Genomic DNA, 18,218 nt, shown 5'->3' on the forward strand with positions numbered 1-18,218 from the left:
TGGGTCACAAACCTAGCTGAACAGAATTTCTTAAATTATGGCTGATAAAGCAGCTTGCATACATGTATTTCGACTGTAAATGACTATTTGCCTGGAGTTCAACATTGATGAATGCATCTCATTGCTTTGCCTGTAAATTTTTTTGTTAGAAATATTTTAGTCTTATTTTGCTTATGTTTTTTTTTTTCTATTTTCTGAAAATTTGATTAATATTTTCCTATTTCCATCTTGCCTCCCCTGTTTTTTGGCATAGGTTTCTCGACTAATACATACCAGTTATGCAGCACAGAGGAAAAATGTTGCAGCCTCAGGTCCCGAAAAGTACACAGAGGCTTTTATTAAAAAACAGATTGAAGAGTTCAACATTGGAAAGAGACATTTAGCCAACATGATGGGAGAGGATCCAGAGACATTTACCCAAGAGGATATTGATGTAAGTATAGTTGTTCTGTTGGAAAAGTAATTTAGTGTGTAGCTTTATACTGAAAACTCTGGTGTAACTGTCCCAAAACAGTGTGAATTTTAATCAAACTGTCTAGATACAGCTAGTTATATTAGAATGTCTTGTATTAGTAGGGCCAAATCAAATCCCTCTTTATGGCATTGCCACATCACGCTGCAAAAAAAAAAACACCTTGCCTTTTGGATTGTAAAATATTTTTAATGCCTTGATAGTCGTATTGGCGGTAAGTCCTGTATACATTCTTCATGTGGCTGCATTATGCTATCTCTCTGCCATTCAAGAATATCCTTTTTTTTTTTTTTTTTTGACAAGCATTTTTTTGGTGATAACTGCAGGGTTAGCGTATTGTCAGATGGTCACCATGGAAACACCAGTAATTAGGCAGACTGATATGTAGTCCATTCATCAATGTGATGCCTCCTGTCATTGGGAGATACCAGTTCATAGAAATAAACTTTTGTGTTAATGTTTTTTTTTTTTTTTTTTTAATTTACGAGGCAGCAGTACAGTAAATGTTAGATTTAAATCTAAGTTTTTAGAGTCTTTTTAAAAGCTGATTGGTATACAATGCATTTTTCTGTATATTGTACATAGTAAAGAAGACAAGCGACAAAGCTTCTCATTTGTTTTGTTACCCTGTAATCACAAGAACAGTTTTTTTTCACCATTGTCTTTTTTGAGTGTGTCCTCCCTTCGGTTCTCTGAATAAGGCAATAATGTGGGTGGCATATTTTACTACTTTCTCAGTATACATGTCCTGATTTGTATATAAATATGACACATCTACAGGTATTTTATTGTTTTATTAATGCTCCAGTCAAAAAGATAAGGAAAGTTTCAGGGTGAGTTTAATGGCAGAAACCACCAACCTGATTTTTTTTTTTTTCTTCAGCCATCCTTGATTTTTTTATTTTTTTTTGTGTCCGCTTTGCTGTATATATCATACCCAGAATTTTAAAACTCTTCTCTAGCCACAAATGTTAAGGCTAAGTTCACATGTAGGCGTTTTTCTGCTCTAGGATCAGCTCAAAAAATGCCCAACAAGGCAAATCCTATTCATTTCAATGGCCCCTGTTCACATCTGAGTTTTTTGACATTTTAAGCAAAACGCCCAAGGCTCAAAAAAGTACATGAGCTTCTTTTTGGGCAGATTACAGGCGTTTTTATTTTTTTCCATTGGTCACTTGTCAACCTAAAAACGTCTGCACAAAAAACGCCTGTAAATAGCAACACCAAGATGTGAACGTAGCCTTAGGCTACATTCACACCTGAGCGTAGCGTTTTCGCGCGTTTTTTACCGTGATTTTACCGCGATTTACAGGCGTTTTTTGATTGAATAGATACCAATGGAAAACGCCTGTAATCTGCCCAAAAAGAAGCTCATGTACTTTTTTGAGCGTTGGGCGTTTTGCTTACAGCGTCAAAACGCTCAGATGTGAACAGAGGCCAATGAAATGAATAGGATTTTTGTCTTGTTGAGCGTTTTGAGAGCTGATCCTAGAGCAGAAAAACTCCCCAAAAACGCCCCAAAACGCCTAGATGTGAACGGAGCCTAAGTGTCAATATAAATAGCTATCGCTCACCTTTGCATATCTGTCTTTGCATTGTAGATCAGCTGCCCCAGTCAATTATCTTTACTCAGAGCCAGACTAGTCTTTCTCAGCCAGGGTTTCTCCAGAGGAGGTTGCTAGAAGTTCATTAAAGTGTAACTCTGCTTTTGTTGAGAAAAAAATATTCCCTTCTGGGTGACCTATGTACATTACAAGGATTTTTACAAACTTTGTTGCAAATTCCTACCTTTTTGTTCTAAAGAAATCCCTGTGTTTCTCTGATAATTTTGATACCACTTCCTTTAAGACTCCCTTTCCCACGTGGATACAATCAGCTGTGCACCTGCAGGGCACAAATGAGGAAATCTGCTAGGCCTGCATCCCTTTTAGGCATGATTTCCTATTGGGAGTATCTCACCAAAAAAAAAAATGACATTTTTATTGTAGGGGATGCATGAAGTCTGACTTGTATCTTAGGGCAGACTTCTGGGAAAATTGGTGAGCCAATCACAGATGCAGGAAATGATGTTTCTGGGGGTCATACTGTACACATTCGGTGAACAGAACACCTCCAGGTAGCCATATTGCATTGCGTTTTCAAAAAAATTACAGAGCTGCAGATTGAAAGGAAAGGTAATTTTTAATACCATTCAATTACAATATGACTTGTGTTGCAATTGTATATGCTATATTCTTTTATCTTTATTTGCTTCTTTTTACCCTTTAAGCAGTTTCTACCTTTACAGATAAGTAAACATTGACAAATATCTTTTTAAGCTGTCTGTAAGAGGGATTCTGCCCAATATCCACAAATGTAAGCAGCATTCTTCCCAGTGAACATCACACCAATGTACTGTGCTCTAGATCTATTCACTGAGACCCTAAAGTTATTACAATGGTTCCTCCATGTTAAAAAGGTTGAGAGACGCTTTAGACTGTGGGATCCCAGCAGTTCCTCTTCATAAGTCTAGTTTCAATTCAGAAAGTGCTGATGTCATTAGGACTTTAGATGCCTAGATATCAGCTTTAAGGGTGCCCCCATCCTGTCCAATCTTTGCGCATACAGAGCCGCTGATAGGGGGGGGGGGGGACCACTGGTCCTCCTGTAGGGGGCCCAAGCTCACAGAGGGGCCCAGACAGGGAATCAGATCTGTGTGGTGTGGCAAATACAGGAACGATGCCCTGTATGTCTCTCTCTCCAGCAGCTGAATGCCAGAGGGAGAGAAACATCATTCCTGTACTTGCCACACCACACCGACCCACTATCTCGGCTGAGCCACATATAATCCCCCTGTGTGCCTGGGCGCTCCAGCACTTTCCTGTCACACTTTCCAGTGTGAACCGGCTCTAAAAGTGCATATTTTTAGCACTAAAATGCTGAAAAAAATTGGGAATGTTATATAGCAAAGTGAAAAATATGTTTTTTTCACAGTTATCCCTATTGTTTTGTTTATAGCACAAACAATAAAAATCACAGAGGTGTTTAAATCCCTTGAAAAGAAAACTCTATTTTTGGGGGAAAAAAAGACATTGATTTTATTTGGGTACAGCGTCGCACGACCGCACAATTATCAGTTAAAGTAAGGCAGTGCCCAAATGCAAAAAATGGCCTGGTCATTAAGGTGGAAAACCTTCCGGTCCAGAAGTGGTTAATGGGTTTTTCAGTCTGGAGGAGAGGGCATTCCTAGGCAGACTCCATTTTACATGCAGCTTGCCCTAGGAAAAGCCCACTTGTAATGCTGAGTCTCCATGATTGAAATTCAGCAAATAAAATGGTCAGGCCAAAGACCGTAAGGGTCCTTTCACACGGTCCGCATTCCGTTGCGGACCGTTCTCTGCTCAGCGGGGATCGATCCGCCGATACCCGCTGAGCAGGCGAATGACAGCTCCAATGCGGAGAGGGAGGTGTCAGAGCCCCGCTGCTCTCTATGGGGAATCTTAAGAGAGCGGACCGCAGATCCTGTAAAATAATAACTATATACAGTATCTCACAAAAGTGAGTACACCCTCCACATTTTTGTAAATATTTTATTATATCTTTTCATGTGACAACACTCAAGAAATTACACTTTGCTACAATGTAAAGTAGTGAGTGTACAGCTTGTATAACAGTGTACATTTGCTGTCCTCTCAAAATAACACAGCCATTAATGTCTAAACCGCTGGCAACAAAAGTGAGTACACCCCAAGTGACAATGTCCAAATTGGGCCAAATTAGCCATTTTCTCTCCCCTGTGTCATGTGTCTCGTTAGTGTTACAAGGTCTTAGGTGAATGGATCCGATCCCATCCCCTGGACGGTTAGAAAATAGGGTTTCCATCTGTCCGGATTTCGCGGACATGTCTCCGCTGACATCCACTGCCCCATAGGGATGCATGGAGGATCCGATCAGATCCGCCTAAAAAAACTGACAGGTGGATCTGATCGGATCGTTCGTGTGAAAGGACCCTTAGGAAAGATCATGATCATGCTTGATGTCCTCCCACTACAAAATGAAACCCTTGATCAGACTTGCTGCAGCTTCTAATGCATGTTGTTAAAGCTCACTGCATGCAGTAAAATCAAAGTAAGCAATTTCACTAAAAATTGCTATTAGTTATTAGATATGTTTTAGATTACACAACATATGTATCCTACCCTTCAATCAACACAGCATTGTGTTGTAATATGCTTTGTAACTGGCTTTTCTGGCTTTGTGTGTGAGTTTTATAATGCTTGCAAAAATATTCCCTTTCAGTATAAAATAAGAATAAGAGGTCACATAAAAGTACTCTAATCAGATTAAACTGTGCTGGACAAAGCCCAGAAGCCACATATCCAATGTACTTACTAATTTGCTGCTGTCACCTAACTTGGAGTTTTTTATGTTGATGTCAATTCAAACACATCTTCAATAGCATTTTATTGAATTTATTTGGCTTTTAGACCGGATTGTCTGGGTCCTTATGTGTAGCAGAGTTAGGCTATACCAGATATTCCTATGATAAAATTGGCAAAGATGGTAAAGTGTTCTTTCATTATTTTCGGTTTGAAAGGAAGTACTTTTCTTTCAAATTGACCTGCATGCCTAGATGTTCAGTGCTTTCATTAAAAAGGAGATAAAGCATGCAAGAGGGTTGGCTGCCTAAAAACTCAAGCACTCTCAAATGCACCAGAAGCTTCCTGGGGTGGTTGATGGTCTGCTTATCTTGTAGATTCCCCCTCCCCCTTATATAAAAAGTACATTTAAATAAAAAAAAAAAAACTCTAAAAGTTGTTTGCTCTACCCCATGGCTCCCAGCTGCTTCCTGAAGACAAGGGTGAAGTCACTGTGCCTTCCTCTGGGGTCCTGGGAAAGCTAAGAATTCCAGATATTGTAAGACTTTGCCTCATCGCAGTGCAAGAGTATCTTTGGGAGAGTTTTTGGATCTTTGCTTTTCTCAGGGTTCTGGGTGAAGGCCCAGCAACATCAAACTTACCAGAAGCACACGATAAAAGGTTAGAATGTTTTCTGCTTTTCTTTTTTTTTTTTAATTCCACGTTTTTGTTTTCATTTTACTTTACATGTTGCCATGTTTTGGCATTGCCAAAATAGGCATTCCTCTAGCTTGAAGCATGCTGCTGAGTGTGCCCTTTTTAGTGTTTGTCCTCATGGGTTCAATCTATCAGTAATTGTCACTTTTTCAAATAAGGCTTCAAGGCTTTGGTAATCAAAAATCTCTGGGTAATCTGCAAACTGTGGGTTGGCACATTATATCTGTGATATAGATACATAGATTACACACACTGCAGAGATCTGCCACTGAAAACACCAGGAAAAGCTCAATCCCAGTTTTAACCTGCCGGTGCAGATATCTCTACCTCTGCAATGCAAGCAGATTGATAAATAATGCTGCCAAGTTCCCTTCAATTGCTTTTTAATTGTTATCTCCGCTCTTGCTCAGAAACCTGCGTGTCCTCTTAGAGCTAGGGGAGAATATTCTTCAGGAAATTTCTCTAATTGATTTGCTGTGTCCATTCTGTTTGCTGTATCATTTTTCACAATACTTCATAATTTGTGCTCATTTCTAATGAACAGAGTCATTAGAACAGGCATGACTAAGTACAACTGACAGCTAACATTAGGTGCCAGATGCAGTTTCTAATGCTACGTAAAAGTGAAGAGAACAGTTTAAATAAATTAGCACCTGTACATTAGTCTCACTTGCTGGTAATTTATAAGCGAATCAGTCGAGATGACATTTAGGTAAGTCATTGATCACGTTAACAGCTGCCTACCCACTGCCCAGCTGGGATAGCTAATTAATAGAGATAGCAGTCCTGACCTAAAGCTTTTCCTAGACCATGGTATCCTCTCCTCCTCACATATCAAAGCTTTTTTGCATTTCTTTTCTGAAATCCCTTGTACTAAAGAGTTGATACCATTCTACTATGGTAATGATTGATAAGTGAAAATGTCTTTACATGTTGGTAAATTGGAAGTGAGGGGATCATAGTGCCAATTAATTGATTGCAATTAAATGTTAACTGGCATTTCCAACAAAATGCATTAAAGTATGTTAGTCAGGTGTTGCAGGAATAGTTGAAAGAAATCCATGCAAGCAAACAGGACACAGAGCCAGTTATAATCATAACTATTTGGGTTATGTGCCACCTATAGGTGAATGGACACTGGCAGAGCAATTAATAATGAAGTTCTCCCCTACATAGCCCCTCCTATACAGGAAGTATCATAGTTTTTTTCACCAGTGTCTGTAAGGTGGTCATTGATATGCTACATGTGCTGTAAGAGCATACTTGGATGTCCTAAACTGTTCTGTTGTGAATCATGGACTTCAATCAGATCCATTCGGAAAAAAAGCTGGCGGCTAAAATGGATGGTACCTGAGCCTTGTTGGATAGGAGAAAAATCCTTGAGGTTTGCCAGTAATGCAGCCTTATGGTGCTGGACCCTGCGTAATGGAACCCTGTGCAGAGTTTGTTCTGACCAAGGTGTTTTATTGCAGGGTGCTATACAGGTCCAGGGGAGTGGACACCAGATTAAGGGTGGCCGAGTCCCTGAAGGTCTTTTATGACAGAGCCCCCCGTGATGGGTGAAGGTTGGACTCCTGTTATGACTCGGGGTCCTGCGGCAGGAATGGTAAGTCTGCATTTGCAGTATCTCTTTAAAAAAAAGAAGAGATCTGACTGTCTGGTTTTTCTTCTGGTGGCCACTGGGGGCAGTGTGCTGTTTGGTCTGACCAGGTCATGCTCTGTGTGCTTCTCAGGAGTATGCGGGTTCTCCAGCCACTAGACCGCGCAGGTTCACTCAGTAAGGTCTACTCTTGTCAGTATAGGCAGGAAGTAGAGGGTGGCCATTTTTTGGTTTGGAATACCATGTGGACTAAAGGATCAGCAAGGCTTCTTGGGTACTTCCTTTTTGGAGAGCTGTATGACCAGACAGGACACGATTATATCATGAATTTAGCGCATAAAAGTTACTTACTGCTAAATCAGGGGGGCTTGAACAACTTCCTGTTGATACACCCCTGTGTGGGTATCAGTGCACTTTAAGTAGTTGTGTCTCCAGAATAGCATGCATTTGATCTACAGGAGCTTATTTTTAGGCTGCACTGAAGCAGTATGAAAGCTGCATTGGATGCATTTGTGCTTGGCTGATCCTGCATAACTAGTATGGGGCCAAGTGCAGTTGGGCAGGTGCAGCATATGTCATCATTATGGCATGCTTACCTGTATGATTGTATTGTACTGCGTACATGCTTATTTGCATAGGAACTGCAAAAGCGCTACATAAAGGCATATTTTCAAAAGAATTGCATACATACCACATAGGTATGTAAGTACACAGATACTCAGTTATGCTGTTTTTTAGGTACTTGCATACCTACGTGGTTGCGTAGTGGTAGACCAACATGGGTTTGGGACTTCATATTAGGTTGTTGGCAAATATAGTTGCTACATTTACCTGTTACAGTTGGGGAAAAAAAGTATTTAGTCAGCCACCAATTGTGCAAGTTCTCCCACTTAAAAAGATGAGAGAGAGAGGCCTGTAATTCTCATCATAGGTACACTTCAACTATGAGAGACAGAATGGGGGGAGTGAATGCAGGAAATCACATTGTAAGATTTCTAATGAATTAATTGGTAAATTCCTTGGTAAAATAAGTATTTGGTCATCTACAAACAAGCAAGATTTCTGGCTCTCACAGACCTGTAACTTCTTCTTTTAAGAGGCTCCTCTGTCCTCCACTCGTTACCTGTATTAATGGCACCTGTTTGAACTTATCAGTATGAAAGACACCTGTCCACAACCTCAAACAGTCACACTCCAAACTCCACTATGGCCAAGACCAAAGAGCTGGCGAAGGACACCAGAAACAAAATTGTAGACCTGCACCAGGCTTGGAAGACTGAATCTGCAATAGACAAGCAGCTTGGTTTGAAGAAATCAACTGTGGGAGCAATTATTAGAAAATGGAAGGCCACTGATAATCTCCCTCGATCTGGGGCTCCACGCAAGATCTCACCGCGTGGGGTCAAAATTATCACAAGAACGGTGAGCAAAAATCCCAGAACCACACAGGGGGACCAAGTGAATGACCTGCAGAGAGCTGAGACCAAAGTAACAAAGGCTACCATCAGTAACACACTATGCCGCACGGGACTCAAATCCTGAAGTGCCAGACGTGTCCCCCTGCTTAAGCCAGTACATGTCCAGGCCCGTCTGAAGTTTGCTAGAGAGCATTTGGATGATCCAGAAGAGGATTGGGAGAATGTCCTATGGTCAGATGAAACCAAAGTAGAACTTTTTGGTAAAAACTCAACTCGTTGTGTTTGGAGGAGAAAGAATGCTGAGTTGCATCCAAAGAACACCATACCTACTGTGAAGCATGGGGGTGGAAACAGCATGCTTTGGGCTGTTTTTCTGCAAAGGCACCAGGACGACTGATCCGTGCAAAGGAAAGAATGAATGGGGCCATGTATCGTGAGATTTTGAGTAAAAACATCCTTCCATCAGCAAGGGCATTGAAGATGAAACGTGGCTGGGTCTTTCAACATGACAATGATTGCATACACACCACCTAGTCAATGAAGGAGTGGCTTCGTAACAAGCATTTCAAGGTCCTGGAGTGGCCTAGCCAATCTCCAGATCTCAACCCCATAGAAAACCTTTGGAGGAGTTGAAAGTCTGTGTTGCGCGGCCCCAAAACATCACTGCTCTAGAGAAGATCTGCATGGAGGAATGGGCCAAAATACCAGCAACAGTGTGTAAAAACCTTGTAAAGACTTACAGAAAATGTTTGACCTCTGTCATTGCCAACAAAGGGTATATAACAAAGTATGAGATGAACTTTTGTTATTGACCAAAACTTATTTTTCCACCATAATTTGCAAATAAATTCTTTAAAAATCAGACAATGTGATTTTCTGCATTTCTTTTTCTCATTTTGTCTCTCATAGTTGAAGTCTACCTATGATGAAAATTACAGGCCTCTCATCTTTTTAAGTGGGAGAACTTGTACAATTGGTAGCTGCATAAATACTTTTTTTGCCCAACTGTATATGGGTTGAATGCCTCCAAAAGGTAGAGGTAGCCAGGGGTGGCAGGTGAGTCATTAACGCATATCTTCATGTGCCAGTTTTTTCCAGGCTAATTAAAGGTTTATGCGATTTACAGTAGAAAATCGCCATTTTTGTTTTGTAAACCAAAGGAATGACACAGCCCCCAAGGGTTCACATAGCTCCTAGCCCCAGTTCTGGACTTGCTGAAGACACAAGGGATGTCGATCTCGGTATATGGGTGCCCTTCCATACATTGTATATGTCTGATGGAACCCAACCCCCCCCCCTCTGATGTTTGTCTCACAGCCCAAAAACCAGGAAGCTGCAGAGGCATCAGACAAGACAAAAAAAGTACTGCCACACTTGCGGCGAAAAGATTGCCCCCAGACACCAACAAGCTGTTATGCTATAGATGCATAAAAAAGATTGTCAGCGAGGAGACAAAGCAATTGGAAAAATACTTCTAGATTTCAAGAAGGAAATACCATCCGCTCTAAAATCCCTTCAGGCATCCATTAGTGAAATGAAGAGTGCGGATCAATCATCATCGTCCTCAAACCCGAGTAGTGCACATCGAGAGAATACTCAAACCTCCAGCCCTCCCTCAGCTCCTCCGACTATGAATCTGAAGAGGAAGGAGAGCTCCTCTTTCAAGGTAGCTCAGATTCCTATGGCGAACTAGGTCAGAGAGAAGCAGAGGAAACGGGGGAACTCCTCAAGGCTATCTACATAACAGAATATATCCAAGAAACTCAGACCACTGATTCGGTTCGTGTCCGGTTATATAGAAGTCTGCAGGAGACCAAAATCAGGTCCTTCCTGGGCCTCATGTTAGCTTCCATCCCGGCTGTTTAATGGAGCCAATTACACATGAGCGCACTACAGTGCCTTCTCCTAAGCCATTGGCATGGAAAGACAACCTCACTAAAGGAGTGTATTCCCGTCCCTCTAGTCATCAGGAAGTCCTTAGCTTGGTGGCTGAAAAAGGACTCTCTGGCAAAGGGAAGGCTCTGGCTTCCACCTGTCCAGGTCAGTCACCACAGACGCAAACGCTCTCAGTTGGGGAGCTCACAGAGGTCAGACAAGGCGCCTGGAAGAATATGGGGCTGGAAGTTTCCTCCAACCTAAAGGAGCTCATGGCAGTGCGAGAATCACTGCTCGCTTTCCATAAAGACAAAATGCAGACACATCCAGGTACCGTCAGACGTCATCACGACGGTGGCGTACATAAATCGCCAAGGGAGCACCAGATCAAAACTCTGATGACGGTAGCTCGCGACCTACTGTCTTGGGCAGAAATTCATCTGCTATCCCTCTCAGCCATCCACATCAAGGGGACGACCAACGTTCTTGCGGATCTTCGAAGTCGCAAACAACTAGATCCAACAGAATGGGAGCTAGATCACAAAATCTTCTCAGCACTCTCTAAGATGGGGCTCACCAGAGGTGGACCTGTTCGCCACAGCGAAGAACAAGAAGGAAACAAATTATTTCTCTCTGAAAAGAGAAAAGAATTCCTTAGAGATACACTCCCTAAGGTTCCCATGGCGGTTCAACCTCGCTTGCGCATTTCCACTAATCCAGTTCCTTCCGAGGATGATCAGGAAGATCAGACCTTCTGGTGCCCTACTGGCCAAAAAAGGCATGGTTCATGCCACTGAGAAAGATGGTGGAAGAAGACCCTTAGATCCTGCAGATTCAGAGCAATCTACTCTCACGATCGGGAGCTTACCACCCACAAATCCAAATCTTGAAACATCAGCATAGATCCTGCTGACGGGGCACACTCTGCTAAATAAGGGACTCTCAGCCAATGTGGTAGACACCCTACTACAAAGCAGGAAGCCAGTAACGAGGAAGATTTAGGGCAAAGTGTGGAGGATATATACATCAAAAATGCTGTCCAAAAACAAGTCTGCAAAGCATAAGTACCGTTCTAAACTTCCCCCTAGAGGGTGCAGAAGCCGTTCTCGCAGTGAGTACCCTAAAGGTCCTTCTGGCAGCCTGATCGGCATTCCTGGACATGATCCGTTAGTCAAATGGATTTTCAAATCCATCGCCCCAGCAAGAGCCTCAGGGAAGCCCCCTGGGATTGCTCGTTGGTGCTCAAAGCCCTCACCAAGGACCCTTTTGAGCCACTCGCGGAAGCATCCCTTAAACACCACTCTTAAGGTAGCATTACTTGTTGCCATCACATCGGCTATGCGTGTAAGTGAGTTGCAAGCCCGGTCACTATTTTTCCAGAAACTGGTACTCAAAACAGACCCTCTGTACCTCCCTAGTCACATCGGTGTTCCGTCAGACACAAGAAATGGTATTACCATCTTTTTGCCAGAACCCTTCTAATCAGGGAGATTAGGCTTTCGTTAGACTAGACCTCAGGGGGTGCATGCTACATTATTTGGAGGGCACCAAACCCTTCAGGAAGGCGTCCAATCGCTTCATATTGTTCAGAGGCACTCACAAGAGAAAGTCCGCCTCTAAAAGTTCTATAGGCAGATGGATCAAGATGGCAACAAACAGTCTACTCGACCCAATTCCAGGCCAGTTATCCAAATGTGAAGGCGCACTCCACTCACTCTGTAGCTAACTCCTGGGCAGAAAGGGCTGGGGCATCCATCGTACAAATTTGCCAAGCAGCCACCTGGTCCAGTGACTCCACTTTAGTGAGACACTAGAGGATTGATCTAGTGTCCACCCAAGATCTGACCTTTCGGCGAAAGGTCCTGCAAGCGGTAGTCCCACCCTAGGTATGCATCGTTGGGGTCTCATGTGACTATCCTGGAGGATGACTTGGGGAAAGTCCAAGTTTTATCTGATAACTCCCTTTCCAGGAATCCTCCAGGACGGTGGACCTCCATCCTTACTACTGGAAAATATTAGACTATATATATATCAGGCTGTTAGCCTTTGCTGTCCAGGCCTTCTTTATACGACTGAGGGGCAGCCGATGGGCAACCTTTTTAAACCTTATCTGTGTTTGTGTTTCCTGCAGGAGGAGGGGCATATCTCTCATGTGATACTTCTGGAGGATTCCTGGAAAGGGAGTTATCGGGTAATAACTCTGACTTTTTTTGCTGGTGTCTTTATCAGATGAACATTTTCTGTCTACTAAGAGACGCTTGCCTCATTTAGGTTAAGGTTTTGCCTTAAAATTCTTCTATCATGTTCTTAACTGCAAAATTCCAGCAGAAGACCACCTTCTATTTCGAAGGAATCTGATCAGAATGAGACCCCTTCTGCTGAGATCTCACCAAGAACTAAGAATACCATTAATACCCTTATTGACGTGGTGCCTAAGTCCTTCCTGATGCACTTGCTTTTAGAGCTCATCATGTACAGTGACTGGCCACACCCTGTAAGACACTCTGCCCCTTCTAAGTGGTTTGCTCAGCAATATCCTATGGAGAAGGTTTTCCATCAGAAATGGACAGTTCCTGTGGTTGACCTAGCTATTTCTTGCCCTAGGAAAACTTTAGCAGTCCTTGTGGAGGATAATCCCATGTTCAAGGACCCAGTTGGCAAGAGGTTACAAGCTCTCTTTAATGCTTTCCTTGGCCATGCAACCTGTGATCGCCACCATGGCTGACTGCCAGACACTGGCTGTCTGAACTAAGCGCATGGCTCTAATGTGACCCTAAAACCATAACGGATCACTGCATTCACCACAACCTGAAGCTTTTAACTGTGGCCTTTTGCTACTGCGTGAATGGCTTAGCTAGATCTCCATGATAAGCCTGTCCATATCAGAAGGGTCCTTGGCTCAAATGCTCAAGAGGATGCTCTTCGAGGGAAATCGCCTGTTTGGCACTTTCTTAGACATCAAAAAAATTGTGGGGATGTAAGAAAGTACTTACCTTCTTCAGGAAAAAAAAAAGTTTTCAGTCCTACAGGTAGTCCTTTAACTCTTGAGGCTAGCAAAGGTTCCTTCCATCCCTTTCAGGCCTCAGCTTCAGGTTTAACACCTTAGTCATAAGACATGGAGCTTCAAGCCAGCCAAGCTTGTTTTCTAGCCCTAATCCAGATGAAAGTGCAGCCCCACTTGTCAGAGTGTGGGGACATCTGTCGGCCTTGTTGACATTGTGGTCCCAAGAGATCTGATGCATGGGTTCAGTGCGTCATTTCCTAGGGCTACAAACTGGGGTTTCTGCATACTCCAAATTTCAGTCTCTTGAATTTGCCCCATTTAGCAACTTCCCATTCAGGGGTCATTTCTCCAGTCCTGAATAGGGAATATTTTCAGGGTTTCTCTTCAAACCTGCTCAGTCTTTCAGGCAAATCGAGCCACTCGGCCCTTTCTGAAAACTACTCTCAATTTTGGATTCAAAAGTTCCACATGGAATCAGTCAGGTTGATCATTACTTTCCCCTCCATGGGAACATTTTGGCCTTTGTGGACATCGGAAATGTTGACTTGCACATATCCATCTTTGCTCCTCACTATTTGCAGTTTGCTGTGGGCACTTAACAGTACCAGTTGCCTTTTGCCTTTTCTGCAGTACCCTGGGTCTTCACCAAGGTGATTGCCCCGGTCCCAGCTGTGCTCCATTTTCAGGGGATTCATGTTGTAGCATTTTCCTGTTAAAGTGCTAGTCCTCCCTATCCCTGTCAGCCAATGTCCAATAGATAATAGGGACCCTGCAGAGTCCCTCAATCTTCAAAGGTTGTCCCTGGGATAAACTCGGATTCGAATTCCTGGCCCAGTATGGCCCTGTCCTGGGACTGTTTGTTCTTGATCTGTGCCTGTGTGAGGGTCTAAAGCCTGACGATAGCTTCCATTGAGGTAGTGCTGTACTCCCTGTTTTACTCTAGAATGTTGCAACTCAACGCTCTGGTCTTCTCCCTCCGCTGATGTCTTCTCCCTCCTCTGATGTCTTCTCCCTTCTTCTCCGACGCTGGCTCCCATTATCGTGCCAGCTCCATTGTCTGCTGGTTCTTATATAATAAACAAGCAAAAAATTGGGGGAGCAAACCCTGAACATGTATATCTAAAGCCGGTGCAGCTATGGACCAAGCGACATGTATATTAAAAAAAGAATAGCGCACACATGCAAAAGAAATGACTATCAAATATGGAGACAATCCATAAATAAAAATGGGGATTTAGTCCCACCATATGGCCATATTGTGCTCAAGCCCACCACTGCGTCAAAGTACCCCATTATCAGTGGGTCCTACACTATCCATAAAAAAAGGGGTGAATCCAGCCTCTCTAACCCTTGGAGACAACACTCCTTGCTGGGAAAGATGTGCTAATGCACTACAGGGGACTCCTCCTAAATCTACTTGATAGTGGACACTGATCTTATATAGCCATGGGCTGTGGCCACCGGTTGATGTCACCCAGAGACCCCACTTCTTGTGACATCACAGGGGGTGGGGTCTCTGGATGACATCACTGGATGGCTATATAAGAACCAGCAAACAATGGAGCTGGCATGACAATGGGAGCCAGAGTTGGAGGAGGAAGGGAGAAGACTGGGGTGAAGAAAACATTAGCGAAGGGAGAAGACCGGGGGAAGAACACAGCTATGACTGTGGACAGTCTTCATTTTTAATAAAGGACTTGTCAAACCATCTCTTGTTTTTTGTAACACTACAATTTTCTTTGGGTGAATGGGTAGGAGTACAATATTCCCCATACTAATTCACATAAGGAGGGGCTCCTTTCTTAAAGGTGGCTCCCAGGTTCCAATACGTCCCCTGCCCACAGTCCCCCTAAAACCACCACCCACGGTTGTCTGAAAGAGGCCCTTGTCCCCATCAACATGGGGGCAAGGTGCTTTGGGCTGGGGGAGCCCCCCTGCCCCAATGCACCCACCCCCATTGCTGAGGGTATGTGACATGGTATGGTCCAGAAGGGTTGGGGACCTCACTTGTTTCTTCCCTCGCCACAAGTCAGATCAGATCCCACCTGCATGTGATTTCCATTCAAATCAATTTAGCTGAAAGTCAGATCAGTTAGGACGGCTCTCATACGGAACCATTTGTTTTGTCAAAAAAAACCGCTAACGTTTTTTACAGCTGTAACACCAGTCTTGAGAACGGACTGGCCCTGGGTTTTTCTTTTTTTTTTTTTTTTTTTGCAGCTTGAAACCGCCTATGCCCCTTACAGGTCACAAAAGCCTATGTGTGCATGGACACATAAAATGACATGGAGAGCTACAAAAAAACAAATGTCATACGCTGGTAAAAGAAGCTGTAAAAACGCCCTGTGCACATGAGGCCTTGTTATCTGGTCACAAGTTAAGTATTAATGGGTAGAGGTTTAGACCGCTTCCTGATGCCAGCTTTGGGTATAAGGTGCTGCAAGCTGCTCTTTGAGTTATGCCAAGCCCTTTTTTGACCCCTGTATTATTACAATGGCTGATTGATGTTTGCAGTGTTTTCCACCGCAACAACAGCATGTTTTTGGATGTACAATGGTTAAAGCATATGCAAAGCCTAACAATACATTTCTCTTATGTGCTCCATTTGGTCTGTTAAATATACAGTTAAGCAGGTAAGTATTTTATTATCTGTTCTAAAAGTATGAAAAAAAGCTCTTCTTCCAGCCAGATATCTTGTGAGCTAACTTCCTATGCTCTCTGCCTCTAGACTGTTTTCAGTTAACATTGTTCCCTGATTTTTCCCTGGAGTACAAAACACCTTTTGCTGTTATAGAGAAGAGAGAGAGGTGTTTAGAACGAACACATACCCTGTCCTAGGGTGCTGCGCTATACAGTTGTCAACCTAAGACAGAAAGCGTGTTAATGGCAGGGTTACCGAGTTTAAAATAAAGTGTGAAAGAAAACAAATGCAGCCAGCACATCTAAGGACAGTAAAACTGCAATACTTTCAATTTTGTCCTTGGGTTTAGATATGCTTTAAAATTAAGAATCTGTGTCCTATACTGAATGATTAGGAAAAAAGGATTTTTCATTTACCAGTAAAAGCATGATCTTGGAGTACAGTACAGTACAGGACACCGTTCACTCCCCTTTATCGTTAGGATCTCCCTATTGCTTGCTACAAAACAGATTAGCTGAGAGTAGGAGGTTTATATAGAGGGATGCTCCTGCAACCCTTTTTGCCAATTTCTAAACACCTGAAGGCAGCTTCATATAGAGGTGACCATACACCATACAATCTAATTGTACTATCTCCTTAGATCTTCCATCACCTATGTAGTACAAGGGCCTAACTGATTTGATACTAATGCAATTAACTATTTAGGGGTATCCTCATTACATTGTTTTAGTAAGTCTCAAGGAGATTGTACATACATATTGTGTGGCCATGTTTAAGATCATGTGTCCTGTATTGCAAATCCTAATTTTGCTTACACACAACAGGATGATTTAGGCTCCTTTCGCACAGTAAGTCCGTCAAACTGACTCCGCTTTTCTCAGCGGGGGATTGATCCGCCGATCCCCCACTGAGCAGGAGAATGACAGCTGTTCTCCACACTGTGTGCAGAGATACAGCTGTCACAGCCCCATAGATCTCTATGGGGGAATCGGATAAGAACGGACCGTTGGTCCGTTCTCATCCGATCCACTGGACGGATGGAAAATAGGGTTTCCATCCGTCCAGATTTGACGGATCGGATCGGGTGTCAGTGGACATGTCTCCGCTGCCATCCGATGCCCCATAGAGATGCATGGGGGGGACCGTTCAGATCCGCCAAAAAAACGGACAGGCGGATCTGAACGGTCTGCCTGTGTGAAAGGGGCCTTAAGTCAGCACAGTTTCCCTTCATTAAGTTAAGAGAAAATTCTATTTGCCTTGTAAATAGTCTATACTTCTTTAATTAAAAATCTCTTTGCGTGCAGTTTTATTTCACAGGACCTTCTACTTACAATAACATTTCAAGGATGACTGTCCACCTGAGTTATAGCTTTCCCCTTTGAATTAAGGGTAAATTCACATCACTGCGTGTGCATATGCGCTGGCAACGTGTGTTTTTGCATGCACAATTGCATTGCAGTGCTGTTTTTATTTATTTCTTAGATTAACAAAATGCGGTTGGGATTCAGGCTCGTTTTCACGCTGGGTTGACTTGGCAGGAGACTTAAGTCGTGTACAATGGACTGCAATGGAACCGTTCGAATCAAAGCGACTCAAGTTGTTCCGACTTAGAAAAAGGTTCCTGCACTACTTGGGGACGACTTCAGAGCAGTTTGCATTGACATTTGTTAAGTCGTTTGCAAGCAACGCTGAAGTCGCGCTGTAGGGGGCGGCTTCATAGTCGGGCGACTTTGAAGCCGCCCCAGTGTGAACCGAGCCTAAAAGTTGTGTTTTTAAACAAAAAACTGTTTTAAAAAAGCCCATATATACAATCATCATTTGTAGCAAAGATGACTAAATAAGATCACCTCATTCAGCTACGAAAGTAGAAACTCCTCTGATCCAGACTTAGAGACTGTCATTGGAGATCAGGGCAATTTGCTGCAGGTAAATGTTCAATCACCTGGCGCCTTCACATAGCTGCAACAGCCTCCCGAACACGCCTGTCATAACCTAATCTTACAGGCAACGCTGCAGTACTTCTTCAATGTGCCAAAGCTTGCCTGTCCCTTTATGCATCCTGCACATTGCCATTGTCCAGTAAGGCTGCCCGTGATAGCAATAGACCAGGAGCTTAGTGGACAGGTCCAGCACTACCTGGAAGTAGATGGCAGC

The 18,218-nt window shown here is 43.1% G+C and overlaps 1 protein-coding gene across 1 annotated transcript in view; it reads left to right on the plus strand.

Annotated features, from left to right (window-relative positions):
* MRPS9 (mitochondrial ribosomal protein S9) overlaps positions 1–18,218 on the plus strand; it is a 176,842-nt gene that overhangs the window by 49,274 nt on the left and 109,350 nt on the right. Inside the window, exon 2 of the mRNA XM_082247389.1 lies at positions 254–433. Within this exon, the coding sequence (XP_082103515.1) occupies positions 254–433 (180 nt within the window). The remainder of the gene's footprint in view (positions 1–253; positions 434–18,218) is intronic.

Source organism: Pelophylax lessonae (assembly GCF_965119305.1).
Source record: "Pelophylax lessonae genome assembly, chromosome: 2".
NCBI lineage: Eukaryota > Metazoa > Chordata > Amphibia > Anura > Ranidae > Pelophylax > Pelophylax lessonae.